General features: G+C 33.5%; 1 protein-coding gene across 1 annotated transcript; it reads right to left on the bottom strand.

Annotated features, from left to right (window-relative positions):
* Window positions 1-2,270: 2,270 nt before the first annotated feature.
* LOC136041404 (saposin-C-like) lies at window positions 2,271-15,421 on the bottom strand. The gene is made up of 4 exons (XM_065726056.1): window positions 15,223-15,421; window positions 11,054-11,202; window positions 8,838-9,029; window positions 2,271-2,485 (listed from the first exon to the last, which is right to left on the bottom strand). The coding sequence occupies exons 1-4, from the start codon at window positions 15,278-15,280 to the stop codon at window positions 2,447-2,449; spliced, it is 438 nt and encodes a 145-aa protein (XP_065582128.1). The 5' UTR covers window positions 15,281-15,421; the 3' UTR covers window positions 2,271-2,446.
* Between the last annotated feature and the right edge of the window lie 4,527 nt (window positions 15,422-19,948).

The raw sequence follows: 19,948 nt of genomic DNA, 5'->3' as shown, positions 1-19,948 counted from the left end.
AAAAGAAACGGCTAACGCAAATAAAAATTTTATAGAGTGAACTAAGCATAATGCTGACATAGAACACATGAAAGAAGATAAGATAATTACAAAGATTTATGACTGACCATGTACACAAGACTTTGAAGACAATTGGACAACTGAGATGCTTCTGTAGTAAGCTCGCCTGCTTAGAGTCTCGTGTGTTCATACCATGTCTGAACATGGCACATAAAGTTTCCGATTGTACAGCCTTGATAGAACTAATAAACAAGTCCCTCAATAGGCCTATACCCAATCACTCTCCCCTACTAATTGTAGCTACACCAATAATTGGGAATGATTAAATTGAAAGTATTCAATCCAAAACATGAAAATAGATGGAAAAACTTGCATTGGTAGGCCTAAATTCTTTAAGTCCAAAATTTGTATCATGGGGTTCGTTCTATGGTTTTAAATCTAAAGTAATTTGTAATTTTTAAATCTAAAGTAATTAAAGTAATTTGTTAAAGGTTAGTTGTGGAAGTATAGTTGCTAAAAATGAAGTTTTCAATGAAGTTCGCAAGGAAAAATGAAGTTTTGATATAGATGGCAGAAAACCAGTTACATATTCTTTTGAAGTTGGCAATTCCATCAAACACGTGAAATAAAATTTAATCAGATTGAATTTAGCAGCTATGAATTACTAAGTGTATCATCAGTTGAATTCCTGGTGCTTCAGAAATCAGAGGACTCGCTTTTAAAAACAAGAATTTTTGGTAAAAAAAAAGATATAAAAAAGTGAGAATTCCACGAAGAAAATAAGAAAGAACAAGCCCATATGGATATCTCAGGAACAGGGGGGGGGGGGGGCTTATTAAGCTCATTCGAAATGAGGCAAAAAAGGGAAGTTTAACGACCAAAAGGACCAAAATCTTAAATTGATCCTAAAAAGCATGAAATTCTTATCGAGTGCAGTTTCGCCCATATTTGGCCAGGGCGAATTCTAAGCTATTGCCCATACTGGGCCTTGATGGATCTAATTCCATCAGCCAAATCTCCCTGTTTGGAAAACCGAAGGCTTTTAATTTTTGTAAAGAGAAGCCAAAACTTTGTAGAAAATTAATAAAACTTAGCAGCATTACAAAATTCTTAATAATTAATTTTAATTTTCAAAGAAAAGATTGAACTGCAACAACATAATGAAGCCATTGTCAAGGAAGTCACAGAACAGATGACAAGATGATACTTTAAAAAAAGAAAAGAAAAAAACCCTGAAAGATGCTTCAAATCGAAGCCGCATCCAGAGGGGGGGGATGGTACCGGTTTTAGACCTCTTCCCCTAAAATTTTTGACCTAGTCGCCAAAAAGATAACGTTTCCTAAAAAAAAAGAAAAATTGTGAGCCCCCCCCCCCCCCACCAAAATCCTGGATACGTCCTTACTTCAAAAAGATGAGGAGAAACAAGTTACAGTCCCAACTCCCATTTATGGGACTGTATACTATCCTCAGAATGTATCGAAAAAAAACAAAAATTTGAAATGGAAAGGGAAAAAAATTCACAAAAATCTGATAAACGATCATCGTTACTAAAACCAGTTTATCCAGAAACTAGGTATGTCTTACTGGCGTTTTAAACAAAAATTTTTAGTATGTTCATATGGAAATTTTAATTTAATTTATATTTACTTCAAATATAATACGAATTAACTGCGAACATTCCAGCGTTTATTAACTAATACCTTAGCATTTAATGGTGATTAAAACATGAGTAATTTCAATAAATAATGAGTACAATATGAGTGTTATTACCTTAATACTAATTATTTCAAAAAATTTGGTCATTTGCCTCCATTTTTACCGTTTCTGCAAAAATTAAAAGACTAAAATGTCAGCTAACCATTTTCGCACAAATTTCATAAAAAGTTTAATGCTAAGTCAATTTTGGTCTTTTGTTTTAGCAATTAATTAAATTTCAACCGGAATGAAAGTTAAATATTATTAACTTTTTGTTAACGCTGGAAAGTACTCATCAACTTTTTTTTAGCAGCTTTTACTAGATTAATGATTTTATGAATTATTAAAAGTATTTTTGGTACTTTGGGAAACAAGAGGATTGATGGGCTTATACTGGAGGGGGGGGGGTGTAGAAAACTTATAATGCTTACTCTAAACAAATCAAAAAGAGGAAAATTTAGGAAAATTTTGAGTGAAATCCTAAAATGCCACGCTGAAAAAAAACCTGCAGAGGAAAGCAAAAACTTTTTTTTTTATGAGCTCAATCAGTTTTTTTCAAACATATTAATAGTGCAAAATTTTTTAAGACATTTTATTTATTATAAATCCGGAGTATATATAACAAAAATAAAAGGCAACACAAAATACTAAGAAGCTACAAGCCCATGTGTCTATATAATACGTAAATCACTGCAAATTTGAATGATAGGTAAAGCGCTATCACGTGAGCTAATACTATTTCTAAGGCAAATTAATTCTTCCACACAGATTTCTTGCAGTAGTGTAATTCCTAAAAGAAAATGCAAATCAGTATTGTATCATTAAAACAAAAGTAAAAACAAAGATTAAAACAAAAAACTATCCACACTAAATTCTTGTAGTAGTATAATTCCTAAATTTAAAAAAAATGTATATAAATTGCTTTGTTTCAATAAAATAAGAATAGCAAAGCAAGTAAAAAAAAATATTGTACAGAAAAAAAATCTGTACACAGATTTCTTGCAGTGGTCTAATTCCTAGAAGAAAAGATAATACAAATCGGTTTTGTATCATTAAAACAAAAGTAAAAACAAAGATTAAAAAAAAACCTATCCACACTAAATTCTTGTAGTAGTAAATTCCTAAATTAAAAAAAATATATATAAATTGCTTTGTTTCGATAAAATAAGAATAGCAAAGCAAGTAAAAAAAAACTATTGTACAGAAAAAAAAATCTGTACACAGATTTCTTGCAGTGGTCTAATTCCTAAAAGAAAAGAAAATACAAATCGGTTTTGTATCATTAAAACAAAAGTAAAAACAAAGATTAAAAAAACCTATCCACACTAAATTAAACGAAAGTAAAAATAGAAACAAATCTCTCTACACTAAATTCTTGCAGTAGCCTGATTCCTAAAATAAAATGATAGAGCAAGTAAAAGAGAGAAAAAAAAATCGTTCTACACAGATTTCTAGCAGTAGTCTAATTCTTAAAAGACAATGCAAATTGGTTTTGTTTAAAAAAAAAAGTAAAAACAAATATTAAAAAAAAAGTTTCTACACTAAATTCTTGGAGTAGTCTAATTCCTAAAATAAAAAATGCATGAATTGCTTTGTTTCAATAAAACTAAAATAACAAAGCAAGTAAACAAGAAAACTGTACAAAAATAAGAAACAAATGCTTTCAACACAGAGCTGTTGCAGTAGGGGAGATCAGCCCAGGTTCGCCATTTGCATTTTACTTGCAATCCATCCACGGAGAGGATCCCATAATCTAGCGTTTGAACTGCCATCTAGTAGCGAAAGTATAAGTAGATTAAGAAGCATGTTAAAACACGTTTTGTAAATTCTATGTTTTTTGGTGCTTTAAAACTAGATTTTGTCCAGCTGGAAAATGGAAAAAGTCAATGCTTAACATAAAGGTATGAGAGGACTCATTATCTCAACGTGATGATCTGCAAGTTAGCAACAATGATTAGTGCATATTTGACGCTATCTATGGTAATAACTGATCAGCACTTTTTTTTTCTCAAAAGAGGGAAAAAGCCCACGTTCGCCACTCCTAGGAATGGCGAACCAGGGCCTGGCGAACCTGGACGGTCGAATTCTCGCAATAAACCGAATAAGCCTATCTTCTTTTTTTTACCTAATCGGGAAGTAAATGTTGTGATTTTTGTTCGAATGACCTTTCTTCTTATACTTTGTGACCAACAGTCGGTACGATAAAAAAAAACACAATAGTTGATATTCCTGAGCCAGCTTCAGATGACGATTCCTCCTCCCTTGGCAGCTTTTTTCCCAAACATGTTTTATATTTTTGGCTGCTATGGTGGTTGTGGCGGAAGTACCAATCATGAAAAAAAAACTGATCGTTCCAAGTTATGCTTTTCCTTTTGGTTCAATGTGTGGGACTGTAAGTCCTCAAACGAGGATTTTCAAGAATTTCGATTTCAATGGTGGTTTATTTCGATTTGACATAATTTTTGAGGTGGTTCTGGCTTCATTTGAAAGTCTCAAAAATTTGTCTCAATAACGACAATTTATTGCTCTTTTAAATCAAATAATAGCTATTATTTTGTATCAGCATTCATTCGGAAATATTTCTCACAATACGGTTCTTACAGCATACATTTTAAGTTTACGTTGAAAATAAGTCATGTTTCACTCTTTACTAAGCTGTTACTAGTGCTGCACTGATGATTAGAGAAACACTAACCGCCAGAATTATGCTCAAACTTATCTGTTTGCAAAACCAGACGTGATTCATGCTCCAAGGAGATTCCTTAAATATGTAAAAACGCGATATGTAAATAGCGTTTCTTCTCAATCATTTACCTATTTTTGTTCAAACCAGAGATTCATTGCTTCTTTCTCTTGCTTCCTCTATGGGATACAAAGCCAAAATTCAACCTAGATTAAACTGTTTATATATCACATTAGGAGAAAATCATCACAATGTCAAGGGAAAGTGTAGTTAGATGATGGCTTATAAAAATAATGCTGGAGAAAATCATCACAATGTCATGGGAAAGGGTAGTTAGATGATGGCTTATAAAAATAATGCTGCTGAATGTCTGAAAATTGTACACACACAAACATATATATATATATATATATATATATATATATATATATATATATATATATATATATATATATATATATACACATATATATACATATATATATATATATATATATATATATATATATATATATGTATATATATATGTATATATATATGTATATATATATATATATATATATATATATATATATATATATATATATATATATATATATATATATATATATATATATATAGACAAACAAGAGATATTCTCATATAATTCAGCCTGGAGTTCTCTCCCTTAGTTCTCGGGAAAATGTGAAAAAAAAATCTACCAAAATCTTGACTGATACCCCAGTAAAGGAAAGAATCCGCCAGGAATAAGAACTGAAAGCCACCAGGAAGAAGAAGAAAGAACAGAAAAAGGGCCAGGGAAAGGAGAATGCAAAGAAAGCCAAATTACAAGAAGCAAGCAAGCAAGCATCTATTTCTTGAGAGTGAGAGTGAATCCGATCATGTTGAGATGGAGTTTGATGATGATAGCGACAACGTAAATAACGACGAAGACCACGTCGTTATTTACGATTACGATAATAGGAAACAAATTATAATTTGTTGCCCACTGTCTTAAAAAATTCCCTATTGTTCTTCTTGTTTTTGGTGTTTGTGATAGCGACAACAGTCTGAATCTAGGAGAAGATGAAGTGGATTTGGAAAGCAGACCAATAGAAGTGGGCGACTTTATCTTAGTTGGTCTTGCAGGTAAAAAGAGTGGCAAGCATTTCTATGCTGCGAAAGTTTTAAAGGAATATCCAAATGAGCTTGGGGTTAAATTCTTGAAGTGTGTAGAAATGAGCAAGTTCGTGCTGACTGAAGAGGAATCGTGCGTCTTGAAGTCCGAGGTTGTAACAAGATTAGGAGAACCCTCAATATCAGGTGGAAGTTCAAGACTTGCTGAACGGCTGAAGTTTGGTGTGGACCTTTCAGTATACTAGATGAGTTAAGTGAATTATCCTATACCTAATTCCTTTTGTAGCTGCGTGACAAATAAATATCTGAAATAACCATACATAAACACCTATTCTAGCACTACATTTACAGCAATAGATGATTTAATAACCGTGATGTAAGATGGTGGCGAACGTGGGCTAATGTGTGGCGAACGTGAACCAGGTTGGCCCAGGTTAGCCATCTTTGGAGAATCTCACTGTGGCTGTTTTTTTTGCTGCATCGAAAAAGATTGACTGCTGGGGATTTTTTCCTATATACCCCATAGATAAGCCTATATTCCAGGATTTTCAGAATTATTTTAAGTCGAAAACTGTGTTTACAATAAATAAAGAACGAAAAAGTGGCGAATGTGGGCCGGTCTCCCCTAGTCGTAATCCATAAAAGAAAATGAAAATTTGAATGGGTTTTGTTTTTTACAAAACTTAAAAAACAGAGTAAAAAAACAACAAAAACAATGGATTGAAAAAATTTACAATAGTATATTTCCTAAAAGAAAATTAAACAAGAATTTAAAATAAGTCGTAAAAAATTTAGGACATGCAGCATTTAAAAACGTGTGTTATGTTTTACAATAGAAAATCTATGCTTCGTTTTAATGTTCTGACCGAATTATTCAGAAGTTTTGCTGAAGCTTTAGACCAAACAACCCCTGTTCTGGGCACAGAAGAATGGGAATTACTTTGTGTTTATCAAACCCAAAGAACAATATTTGAATAACAAATGGCAAATAGTAATTTGCTTGTTTTCTTTTTCTGTTTATAGGACTATTTTAAGGTTTTTTATACGTCCAGTATATTTCTCAGAAATATATATTTAATTTTAGCTTACTGTTTTTAGGTCACCTTCACTGCTGAGTTTAAACAACTTGTTCTACCTGAAAATTTCTGAAGAAACTTGAAAACGGCTCTAATTCTCTGATCTGATACTGATAAAGATAATCCCTTTGGAAGACTTATCGAAACGGACGTACCATGCCCAACAAACCTATTTTTATAGTACTAATTCTTACACATGCTGAGGTATACAGAGCAAGCTTTGCGCTTACGACTTGGTCTTACCGCCTCGACAAACAGTAGCACAAGGATAGAAAGCTTCTGAGAAGGAGGTGGTTCGGTACGCGCATGACATTCTTTCACCCCGCCTTTTTTGTAAGGTAGTATTTGTGGTAGAAATATTATAGTGCTGGTGCAGGAGAAATATTAAGAGCAGTGCAATGGAAATTCTCGAAGACTGCAAGTGAAGCAGCTCAGTTAAAAATGAAAGTGAATTCTCACAGATCTAATATTGTGACCCTTAGTTTTCTGAAATCAAAGCCATCGTTTACGACTGAAATACCTAATGAAATAATTACAACAAAAACTAAACTCTTAGGGGTCACACTAATGAGCGACTTAAAAAGGGAGGCCCACGTTTGTTCGTCTCTTCTTAAGCTATTTGCTAAATTTTCATGTCCAAAAGCAAATATCCTCCGACTTTACGTATCATTTATCATTCCACTTTTTGAGTATGCTTGCCCGGTATTTTGGCCTTATGATGGATCAGTCGGATAGGCTAGAAATTATCCAGAAGAGAGCCCTGAGAATTATTTACGGTCAGGATAAAGTGCCTTACATTCTCCTCCTCAAGGAATTCCGCCTCCCAGCTTTGGCAGCCCGACGTATTACTCTGCACTAATTTCAGGAATAATCTGCGTTTGACCCGCGTTTTCAATATCTGCTCCCAGTCCCTTATTGCCCACCAAAGCCCTGTTTACCTCAATCAAAAACACAAAACAAATTCGATTGTAAATCCTATTAGTGCAAGAACGGAGCGTTACAGAAAGAGCTTTGTGCCGGTATTTGTTGAAATCCTAAATAAATGAACTCTTATCCTATTATGTGCCAGTTTGTTTGTTAGCGGCTTTAAATGACATGCCGGTCGAGAATATCGTTGTATGTTTTTAGTGATAAGGTTTTTATAATATATGTTGATGTACCTGACAAAAAACATGATGTACCGAAAATATTTATGACGGTATGATATATATATATATATATATATATATATATATATATATATATATATATATATATATATATATATATATATATATATATATATATATATATATATATATATATATATATACATATATATATATATATATATATATATATATACTGTACCTGACAGAAAACGATAAATTCGGCAGTTTGATGTTGTGAAAGTTCGTTTCTTAATTAAGTGTCATTCAGTCATTCAATCATTGTCTTAGCGGCACCAGCGACGCACACAGGTTCGTCTTTTGTGATGGAATCAGTGGCTTTTTATATCTAAGGCGTGATTCCCAGAAATATATGCCCAATTTTAGTTGTTATTTTCTAGCTCAACATATACGCTGAGCTCACACATCTTGTTTCCTGAAAGTTTTTTAAGAAACGGCCCTGATTCTCAGACGTCTGTCATGCGTTAGTAGTCAGAGTCGAAGCCCTGATTGAGTCTAATTTGATTATGCCGCCCGGGGGTGGATACAGAATTAATGTTGGAGGAAGGTGGACATTGATAAAATTTAGCTCCTCCATCAGCGCTTTTCGCCCATCCACTGCTGTAATTAATGCAACTTTCAACCTTCTGAGGCAGGCACGTGCCCCAGAGAGCCCCCCTTGAATCCGCTCCTGACACCAACCTGCTACTTTGTGCAAAGGTTCGATTTCCCTTTGTAGTAATAAAATATTCAAGACTTCAAATGTACCCTTCCTATATCCTTTCCCCAGAATTAATTGCGGAGACTATAGGTTCACGTCCTCAATCCCTAGAAGACACTTCTGGGCGAACTTAAAGGATTTTTTGGTTCTAACCATGGGTCTTAAGGAACATGGGTCTTTGGGCACATAGACGTACCTGTTTAAAAAAAGGAACCCTGATAAAGAATTTTTTTTTTTTTTATGAAACTTGTATACTGTATCTAAGACTAAACTTTTGACTATAAAGGTGATATCTATATTTATTATTTTCTTTTCAAATATTTATCCCGAGAGGACAAAAATTATTGGAAAAGCTAAATAAATGCTTTAACAAATAAAAAAGTGAAGATTAAACCTACCCCGCAAGCCTTTGCGTGCTGCTCGGAGATACACCAGTACGGTGCTCCAAGTTTGCACTGCTCACCACCGTACATGTGAACAAGTCCTGGCTTCTGGCATAGGTCAATGGCTTCACACACTTCATGCGCACTAGCCAATTGACCAATCAAACTGGCAATATACGGACCATATGTATCAATAACAGCTTGGCACTAAAAAAGAAAGATAATTAACTGGCTTATTCATCCCTGTGGCAGTAGAATGCTTTAATAAGACTTAGATCTTACTAAGCCTAAAAAGGGCATCTCAAGAAATCGCCAGAAAGTAGTATTATAGTGAGTTCATCTAACAAATAATACAAAGTCATCCCTTTTTTTGCCAATTAAGAGCATTTTAAAATTATGCGGTTGAATTAGAAAGGAAGTATGTCATTTGGATTTTAGGCTGAAAAAGAAACAGATTTATTCTTAAGATTTACATGAGCAGTACACCCCTCCCTCCCCCTAGAGGTAAGGAAAGATGTATTTAGAATAAAAACAACCTTCTGTTGTTAATATTTAAGACACGAGCAAAATTTGTAACGTACAATTTAACGTATATTAACAAGAGGACAGAACTGAATTATGTACGTTATAATGCTTTCTACTTCTAAAATATTACGGAAAATAATTTTGCTTTTTCTTCCCAAAGGTAAACAAATGAAACAAAATAAATAAAACGAGCAAATAATAAATCAGAAAGTCACACCAAATAATACTACTACTACTGACAACTCGAAGCAGGACGAAGCCGCCCGAGGCCAGCTACACACACCCATCTTCCATTTCAATGCGTACAAAGACTCCCTCTTTATATCCTCCCCAGAAATTCCTATTTCCCTTAAACCTTTCCTTATAATATCCTCCCACCACATTCAGGGACGAATTCTTTGGCAAACTGTTATCATTTTATCAGCAGAACGTATCCTATCCATCTCAACCTAACTCTTATTAAAGCAAAAGAAAGCGGGATTGAACCACACTTTTCGTACAGCCTACTGTTTGAAATACGGTCAGTTAGTCGGGTACTCAAAACAATCCATAGAAAATTTCTGGCAAATTCTCCTCCGTTTTTCGGAGCACCCATGCATCAGAACCATACTAGACCACTGTCATCATTGTAGCTTCCAATATTATAATCTTAGTTCGCAAAATTACCTCCACATTCATCCAATGTTTTCTTCAACTGGGCCACCTGGGCCTTCGTTATTCTACCTTTAACATCTTCCCAGCACGCAACGTCTTTACTAATAATACTATCAAGCTAAAATCGTCCACTTGATCCATCTTCATGCTATCCAACATCACCTCTCACCTTCACTTATTCCTGAGTTTAGCAACTTAGTCTTCTTAAAATTAATTTTCAAACCTATGCTTGCACTCTGAACTTGCAATACCTCTGAAAATTCATTCATTTTCCCAACATTTTCATCAAGGATGGTTATACCGAAGTCTAGGAGAGTTTTACTTTTCCAATTGATTCCGTGTTCTCCCATTACCTTTTCTGAGCTCCTTAGGACAAAGTCCATCAAAATGATTCATATACACGGGGATAGGACGCAACCCTGGTCAACTTCTGAATTACTATGAAACCAGCTGCTAACCTCATTTCCTACCTTAAAGACAGCAATGTTGAACTTATATATGGCACTAATCGCTTTATTGTATTCATCTGGCATACCATACAAGGATAGGACCTTCTCTAAAGTTCTTCTATCAACAGGATTTATAGATAATCTATGAAAATGAGGACCAAAGATGTTTGATAATTCATGCACTTCTCAATTATTAGTCTAGGAGTGAAAATTTGATGGACATATCATCTACCCTTCCTAGATCTGCACTGTTCTACTCTTAAGACATTTTCTACAGCATTAATAAGTCTAAAAATTATCACTATACTAAGTAATTTGCTCCAAACAGAAAACAAGCTAATGCCACTATAATTACCAAGCTCATTTTTATCATTTCTTTTATAGACGGATTTAATTAGAATTTTTTAGAATCACTACCAATTTCCCCTTTTTTTCCGGAGCTCTAACGCTATCTGTAGCAATTTCTATTTAATCCAAAGAAAATACTTAACTTACGTATATAAATATTACTCAAGAATTGATATTGTTCTTCATGATACTTTAAGTATATTATTAAGTAATAAAACCAAGTACTTAAGAATGAATTTATAAAAGAAGACTTACCTGTGGTCGGTTCTTTGCTGGAATAATTCGACACACTTTTTCCAGGATTTGATCAATATTCTCCTCCACACTGTCATCCTCAAGCAAAGTGTCAAAGTACTGAACGGCGATTTCACAGATTTCGCAACGATTCATATGAAAGGACTTATCTAAAATAGCAAAGCTTAATCAGAAATGGACACAAAATCGGACTTACAGATTCCTTCCCAAAATCCCTCCGGACTTTGTCCCTCCTATGAAGTCTTTTTGACAATTCTTCCCATTACTTTCAATAATTTTTCAAATAATTTGCTCATGGTTTTTCGAATGTGCTCAACCCTACGGATCGTAAGCCCTGTTGGTTTAAAAGTTAAAATTAATAACCTTTTTTAAATGACTTTTTGTGCTAATAATTACTGTTTTACTGTAACATTTTAATATTTGTTTATTATGTGTTCTTCGGTTTTGTCCAAGACGATTTGACTTATTGATGCTAATAATTACTATTTTACTGTAACAATTTTAATATTTGTTTATTATGTGTTCTTAGGTTTTGGCCAAGACGATTTGCAAGGTCTTATCTTAAAAAGTAAAAGCCAGAAAAAACTTAAAATTATTATTTCATATGCAAATAATGAATCCTTTACTGCAATAGTTATTTTTTATTTAATAATTCAATGTGCCCTTCAGTTTTAGCCAAGACAATGTGAATTGTCTCATCTAAAAACAAAAACAAAGGTAATCCTAAGCTCAGAATAAAATTACACACGTTCCTAATCCTGGGAAATCAATCATGATTAAACCTTATAGTACCTGAAAATTACAAGGAGGCAAGTTACCAAAATAATTTTTAAAAGATAATTTTTAAATAATGTAAAAATGATTCAAGCATTCTCTAAATATTTTATTTAATTCTCAATAATCTTAAATACTTCCCAATACTACTTTAGGAATTATTCTAATACACAGTATTTATGAACTTAACATCGTTCATCTGCTGTCGCACTTGGCACTCGGCCAAAACATTAGCTACATTGGGGAATTAAGCTATTAATGGAAGGAAAAGGGAAGACATCTTAAATTGTGTGTAGTCCCTTTCCGTCACTCTAAGGATACCAAACATACTTCCCTTTGGCTAGACATGTGTTCTAGGCAAATTTTTTTGAACCTAGTCACACATTTATGGCCCCATAAATTAAAAGGCCCGAGTTCCAATTTTTTTTCTCAATTTGAGTTTTTTTATATTTATTTATAGATTATGTATCTATGCTGCAAAGCACACCTCTCTCTTATAATATAAAGCCCAACTCCCACAAATAAGCAGGCAACAGCATAATTTATATAGGCCCTAACTCCGTTTTGAGATAATTTTCGATTCAAAAGGCCCCAGATACCAATTAATTAGTTAAAAACACCTTAAATCCAATAGTGTTTTGTACTTAGGGCCTTTAATAATCAAGTAAAGGAAACCTATTGGGAGTTAGGGCCTTTTCAAACTGAAAACTATTAATAAACCAAAAACTCAAATATACTAACACAAACCAACGATATTAATATTGAAGGAAGACAAAAGAACAGACAAAGAAGATATAACAAAGAAGAGGACGAAAGAATTATAAAAAAGAAAAGTGCAACACATCAAGAAAAAGAATCTTATCAGAGCCAAGAAGTTATGAGAAAACCACCCTCCTCCACGTCAGGTGCGTAACTTACCATGTGTCAGAGGGGGCGACTGCGTCTTTCAGACCTCGGCTTGCCTCCCACCCACCCCAGGTGAAATTTAGTTTCTCCAAAAATCTTGTCAAAACTAAGATAACCCTACATGATTCAAGCATTCACAGAAACGGGTCAGTTTTTTTTTTTATTATATCGTTCCCATTTTTGTTACTATATGGCTGATTTTTCAGTTTTAACTGTCTTTTTCACTTGATTTGGAAAACTGGCTTCAAATTTAGCCCCCCCCCCCAGGAATACGACGAAAATACGCCACTGCTCCATGTGCACTTTGCAATGAAAAATGCAGGGGTAGATGAAGTTTAACCTTTTCAAAAGATTGGCGCCAGCAAATGAATAATGAATTTTTGGGAAAAAATTTAACTAGAAGAAGGGATTATGTTTGTGCTGTAAAGCAACCAGTTAAGAGACGATGAGGAGTTTCAGAAATAAGGAACAACTCGTCTATTAATCACAGAGAAGGAAACAGGATTAGAGTATGTAAATGGTTTTTTCTCACAAATTTAGAGTTTTCTAAGGAAAAAATTCAGTCATTTATAACACCTTAATAGCACAGGAATGACTTCTAATGTGTCTGATGAAAGAGTAAGATATCAGAAACCAAGAAAAAATGGATAGATAGAAAAAATAAAAATAAGATATAGAAATAAAAAATAGATATAACTATAATTATAGACCATGTAGAAAGGTACAAGTCGTGATTGCTCTTATTATTTGTATAGAAAAGTTGTAAATGATATGTTTATATCATTTGCAAAGCTAACAAAAAAAAGAAAAAAAAATTGCAGACCATTGGCCTGAGCAACGCCAATAATCTGCGTTGTGTAGGTATCAATCTCCTGATTTGCTGCCTTCGGCTAGGAGTACAAAGCGTGGTTGGGGACAAATCATCTGATGCTTCCTATGGTTTCCCCCAGATTTCTCCAGGCACCTATTTACAGCTGGGTCAACTCTGGATGAGCTTACAGAGTCACACCATCGAACCAGGTGCCAAAGTCGAATATCCAGTGACACCAGGTCTCAATTTACCAAGCTAGGTCGTAAAGAATTTAAGGACTTTTTAAGGAGAAGAATTAATTCAAATTTAAGGAGCATGATCATAACTGCAATGAAGATAATCCAAAAACGACTGTAAAACTTGCATTCATTGGAAATGTCACATGCAAAAACGTCATTTGTATGAAAAACAAGCAAAAACAGCCTATTCAGACACATTATATTTTTGCTGATCATCAAAGGCCATCATGTCACCACACATAGGTTCCTTTAAGGAAGTTATGGTTACTAGAGGAATGGTGGAAATTAGCAAAAACTTTGTCACACTTGGCACTCGTCCAAACCCAATATATTAGCTACATTGGGGAATTAAGCTATTAGTGGAAGAAAAAAGGGAGACATCTTAAATTGTATGTAGGGCTTCTTCGTCACTCTAAGGATACCAAATATATTTATTTGGCTAGATAACTGTTCTAGGTAAAGTGAAAATTTGACTTTTTTCACCTTTCTAATTTACTTTGGTAAACTATTGTGATGAAGTTTTTAGGACAAAATTGAATTTTTTTGAACCTAGTCACACATTTATGGCCGCATCACCAGGTTGAACTGGTGACACGGTGATGCGGTTATCGCCGCATTTCAATGAAACATTTTGGAAAAGTGTATGATTTTAAGATTTCATCAATTATACAAAAGGAGCCAAATCTAGGAAAGTGGGCGAAAACCTAACCGCCGCCGAGGATATTTTTGAATGGCTGGATTATACTTAAAAAATTCAACTAAAAAATAGTTAAAAAAATATAGTTTAATAGTATAAAATAAATAATATTTAAATAATAGTTTAAATAGTATAAAAAAAATTTTATACTAAAAAATAGTGACAGAAGCATGCCTTATCTGAGGGATTGAACTTTCCAGAGTCACATGAGCCGTAGTACGAGTAAAACTTAGAGTAAAAAATATTTTTTTTCCTGTGACGTAACAGTTATGTCACAGAAAAAAAAACTCCTCCACTGTTAGTATTTTCTGTGTTACTCAATTGTTAACTGATCTGTTTTTGGGGTTCTCAGTATTTATTAAATAAACATTGTGTGGAATTTATAAATTGATGAGTGTCTTATCACCTGAGTAATTTGAACATTAAGAACTTCAACTCCTTTGATGAGAATTAGGGCTTTTAGATATGTATCTGTAGCGCCGAGCAGTACTAAGATAAAAAGGCCCAAAATCCATTTTTCGTTCTATAAATATTGATACTTTATACTTTTTCAAAGACACAAATAAACTTATACAGTTAAAATTAGCGTTCCTAAATGTGAAGAAACGTTGAAAGTGAAATTGTTTGATAAATAGTATTCCTAGAATCCTGAAAATTTCTAGTCTTTGGATACAGGGTTTCCTTTCTTATGGCGACAGCGGAGGAATAAAGAAAAACATATATATATATAAATATGTATTACCATCTTCGCCTATAAGGAGGCACACGTGCAACGCTGTGCAAACTTCTTGGGGTGCCATTTGCTTAATGAGAAGATCGATAACTTGTTCACCATAAAGATCGAAAAAAGACAAACACTGGAGCTCAACTGTTCGAGGCAAAACGTAGCAAGCATTTCGAACAGCTTTGATAATATCCTCCTGCAAATAATGAATTAATTTATTAATTTCTATTAAATTAATTTAATTTTAATTAATATTTTAAATTACTAAATTAATTAAATAATTATTAATTAATTAATTCATTTTAATTAATTAATCAATTATTTTGTATTAATTTTACAGATTAAAATTTTAAGCAGAGCACTAAATTTAAAACTGAAAACATGCAGATGAAACCAGACATTAAGGAAGGCAAATATATCTGTAGTAAATAGCACCGAAATAGACAACATAAACGTTTGTGGACTGAGCAATAACTATATATCCCTGTGTTAAAAATCTTCATAAATGGTACCAGGGTGCAGGCTGTGGCACAACAGTTTGGGGTTCCAGCACTTTCGGGGGTTCCGAACCCCCTCCCCCTCCTTGGACCCACCTCTTAAACATTAGCGAGCATTTCAAACTCCTTTGATGATATCCTACTGTAAATAATGTGTAATGTATAAAAGTTCATACCCGAATTTCGACTAAATTTATCTATTCACACACTTTATTTACAAGAAGCCGCGGACGATCCAAGTCTGTTGATAGACTTAAAATGGTGAAAATATGGCCATTTCAACGCTGAATCTATTCAAAGATTTAATTTTTACTCCCTCTCATGAAGTGGCAATTTCCTTTAATTCCTTCCTTATGACCTCTTTCCACACCATTCGGGGATAAACTACTATTTCATCTTTCTAATTTCAAAATATTGCTTAGACCTGCACTCTGATTGGTCTTACCCTTTAAAGCTGAAGATCATCCAACAGCAGAAATACAAACAATACACATTATTGGTGCTGTAGTCATGCATAATTCTAGTTCTATCCACAAGTGTGACTAGAAGTGTGTTCGAACTCTGGACGATAGTAGTAGAATATGATTGGTTCGATTACAGTAAAGTCAGGCACGATCCTGACAAGGTTCAAATATCGAAAGTTTGCTTCTTGATCTGTAAAGCAATTATTAGATTCCCAGGCAAAAATTTTAGTGGAACTCAAATGCAGTCCTATGTAAATGCAAAACTTAATTTTGATTCTGGGAATGTGCCTTTGAGTGTGCACGGATCCTGAACAATGGTAGTGAACTATAGTTGACCCGACTACAGTTAAGTCAACCGTGGTTTAAACGAAATCTACGCATGTAAAGACTGTTTTTTAGGCAGTAAAGCAAATAGCAGATTGTCATGGACCATTTTTAGAACAAACTTAAAAAGCCTTATGCAAATACAATTTTTTTTTTTGCAAAACCTTATTCGGACTTAAATGCAAAGCTTAATTTGCCTCTATCCACAAGTGTGACTTTAAGTGTGTATAGACCCTGAACAATGGTAGTGGACTATAGATGACTTGACTACAATCAAACAGTTCATGGTTACGAACTGTAAGTAAGGAGCGACCCGGCTCAATGTGGTTGGATCTTTCCATGGAGGAATTTTTCATGAGGGAGGGGAATTTTCCGTGAAATTTTCCCAGCATTACTTAAAAAACGACCAGAAATTAAAAAAAAAAGTTCTTTCAACTGAAAGTATGGAGCAACATTAAAACTTAAAACGAACAGAAATTATTACGTGTACGAGGTGTTTCGCCCTCTAGTCAATACCTCGCTCTTTACGCTAAAGTGTTATTAGTAATTTCAAAAGATCTATCTATTTTAATTAAACGACCTTTGTGATTCAGGGGTCATTCTTAAAGAATTGGTACAAAATTCGAACTATAGCGTAAAGAGTGAGGTAATGACGCGGGGGCGAAGCCCCTCATATACGTAATAATTTCTGTTCGTTTTAAGTTTTAACCACCTGTTAGGTTCTAGTCATTTTGAGTTTGACTCGTTTATTTATTGTGATTTCTACTCGTTTCGGGTTTCATTTATTTTTTGATGGTTAATATGGCAGTTTTAAAGATGAAAAATTATTTGAGTTTATTTCTGCTCATCTTTGGTTTAAAGTACCTCTTTACTTTTCTTTGAGGATAGTTCTTTTTGTGGATAGTTTTAGATCTTTTGTGGATAGTTTAAAAGTTAATTTATGTTAATTTAGCTTCAGAAACACATATCCCAGAGGTAGGAAGCATGAAATTAGGTGATGAAGACTTTGTTTACTCAGGCAGGAAGGGTGGGGTACTTAGACAGGGAGTAGAGCTCATGATGAATAAGGAAGCTATTAAGGCTTTTTTAAGACAGGAAGGTATTAATAATAGAATATTAATCCCTAGTTTTATGACTAAAAAGTTCAGTGTATCAGTTAAAGCAGTATATGCCCCTATCCTATAGAACCAATTCATAGAGATACTAGTAACTCAAATGAAATTTGATTACAGTTACAAGAACAAATAGACAGCGTCACAGGTAGAAATTTGGTGTTTTTATTAGGAGATTTTAACGCCCATGTCGGTAGATATAGAGATATACGGTATCCGAGACTAGGTAAATTTGGTGTAAGAAAAGAAACAGTAATGACTACAAATTTCTGCAATTTTGTAGGTATAACAATCTAGTTTTAACCAATACGGTGTTTGGTCTTAAAATGGCCCATAAGCTAACATGGTATTCACGTAATAGTAAGACAACAAACTTTATTTTTTATGTTATAGTAAACCGGAGACTGACAGAATAAATGCAAGATACTAGGGTATATAGGAGTGCTGTTATTGATGTTAAAAGTAAAGATCACCATCTGGTAGTGTCAAGGGTTAATTTAAAGTTAAAATTTTAGAAAGGAACTACCTGCCGGAAAGTTATGATGTTGGTAGACTCCAGTATGAGAATTTGAGAGGAACTTCCCATGAATAGTTGAATACTAAACTTGATAGATTAAAATTTAACAACGTGGAAGATGGTTGGAATAATTTTAGAAAAACAATTTTGTGAAGTTGTTGATAATTTCTTAGGGAAGAAAGTTCAGACTGCAGCTAAGAATATTAAAGAACAATCTTTATCTTTAATAGAGAAGTGAAGGGGTGTGTATAAAAATTATCTGAGTGATAGATCATATGAAAACTAAAGGATTGTAAAGAACGTGGAGAAAGCTTTAAAATATGAACTAAGGAGATGTGAAGTGGAGGCCATCGATAAAATTTCCGAGGATCTCGAAGATGCAGCTAGACGGCATAACAGTAAAGTACTGGTATGTTCACAAATTGAGAGAGACTAGTCAATCCAGACTTGGCCCAGTTAAAGATAAGAACGGGGCCAAAAATAGTGATAAGAAAAGGGTTAAACAGATATAGGCAGGACATATTAAGAAGGTGCTGAACCGAGATAGAGGTGCAGGAAAAGATATAGAGGAAAATGAAAAAGTTTTTGATACCTTGGATGTGAAGGAAGATTTATTAAGTCAGGAAGAATTAGCGGCAGTACTTTCTATTAATTACTATTATAGTAATACTAATAATAAATATAGTAAATAAATATAGTAAATAAATATACCAAATAAAAATAAAAAATAATGAATATAGTAATACTATATAGTAATACTAAGTAATAAATAATAAATAATAGTAAGTAATAAATTAATAAATACTATTAAGTACTATTAATAGTAATTAATATATAGCACTAAGAATTAGTGCTTTAGTACTGCAGGATTAAAAAATAATACAGCACCAGGTACTGATAATGTATAAATGAGTTTTTTTTTAAATATGACAGTTTTAAGGTTAGAAAGAAATAACTGAAGATTATGAATATGATTTTAAAGAAAAAGGAAGTACCTAGCGATTTTAGAAAAACCTTAATTAAGCTACTTTATAAGAAAGGTGATAAGAGTGAGTATGGTAATCATCGAGGCATCAGTCTGGTCTCTGTAGGTAGCAAATTACTTAATAATATGATACTTTTTAGACTGAAAAATACTGTAGACAAAGTTTAAGAGATGAACAGTGTTGTTTTAGAAAGGGTGGAGGATGCGTCAACAAAATTTTCACTCTCGGGTTAATAATTGAGAAGTGCCTGATTTGTCAAACACCTTTCGTCCTCAGTTTTATAGATTATAGGCAAGTGTTCGATTGTGTTTATAGAGGAGTTTTAGCAAAGGTTTTATCCTTGTATAGTATACCAGACAAATACATTAAAGTGATTAGTTTATGCACGAGAATAACAATACTGCGGTTAAGGTAGAAAATCCCGTTAGCAGCTGGTTATGTATCAAGTTAGGAGTTAAGCAGGGTTGTATTCTATCCCCCTTTAAATGGATTATTTTGATGGATTTTGTCTTAAGAAGCACATGAAAGACAATGAGAGACCACTGAATCAATGGCAATGGCGATTTAAGCATACTAGATGGAAGTGTGAGCAAAATGAATGAACTTGAAGAGGTTTTGCGAGTTCAGAGTGCTAGAATAGATTTGGAAATAAATATTAAGAAGAATAAGTCCCTAAGGCAAGGAAAAAGTGACGATGAAAAGGTGACGCTGGGCAATGAAATGATTAATCAGGTGAGCACTTACCTTGGTAGCATTATTAGTAAAGATGGCAGGGGCAGTGAAGATGTTAAAAGTGGAATAGCCAAGGTTTAGGATGTTTTTTCACAGATAAGCAAACTTTGGA

Source organism: Artemia franciscana, unplaced genomic scaffold (assembly GCF_032884065.1).
Source record: "Artemia franciscana unplaced genomic scaffold, ASM3288406v1 PGA_scaffold_200, whole genome shotgun sequence".
NCBI classification, from domain to species: Eukaryota; Metazoa; Arthropoda; class Branchiopoda; order Anostraca; family Artemiidae; genus Artemia; species Artemia franciscana.
Note: the sequence above shows the minus strand (reverse complement) of the source record. Positions and strands in the feature narration are given on the sequence as shown.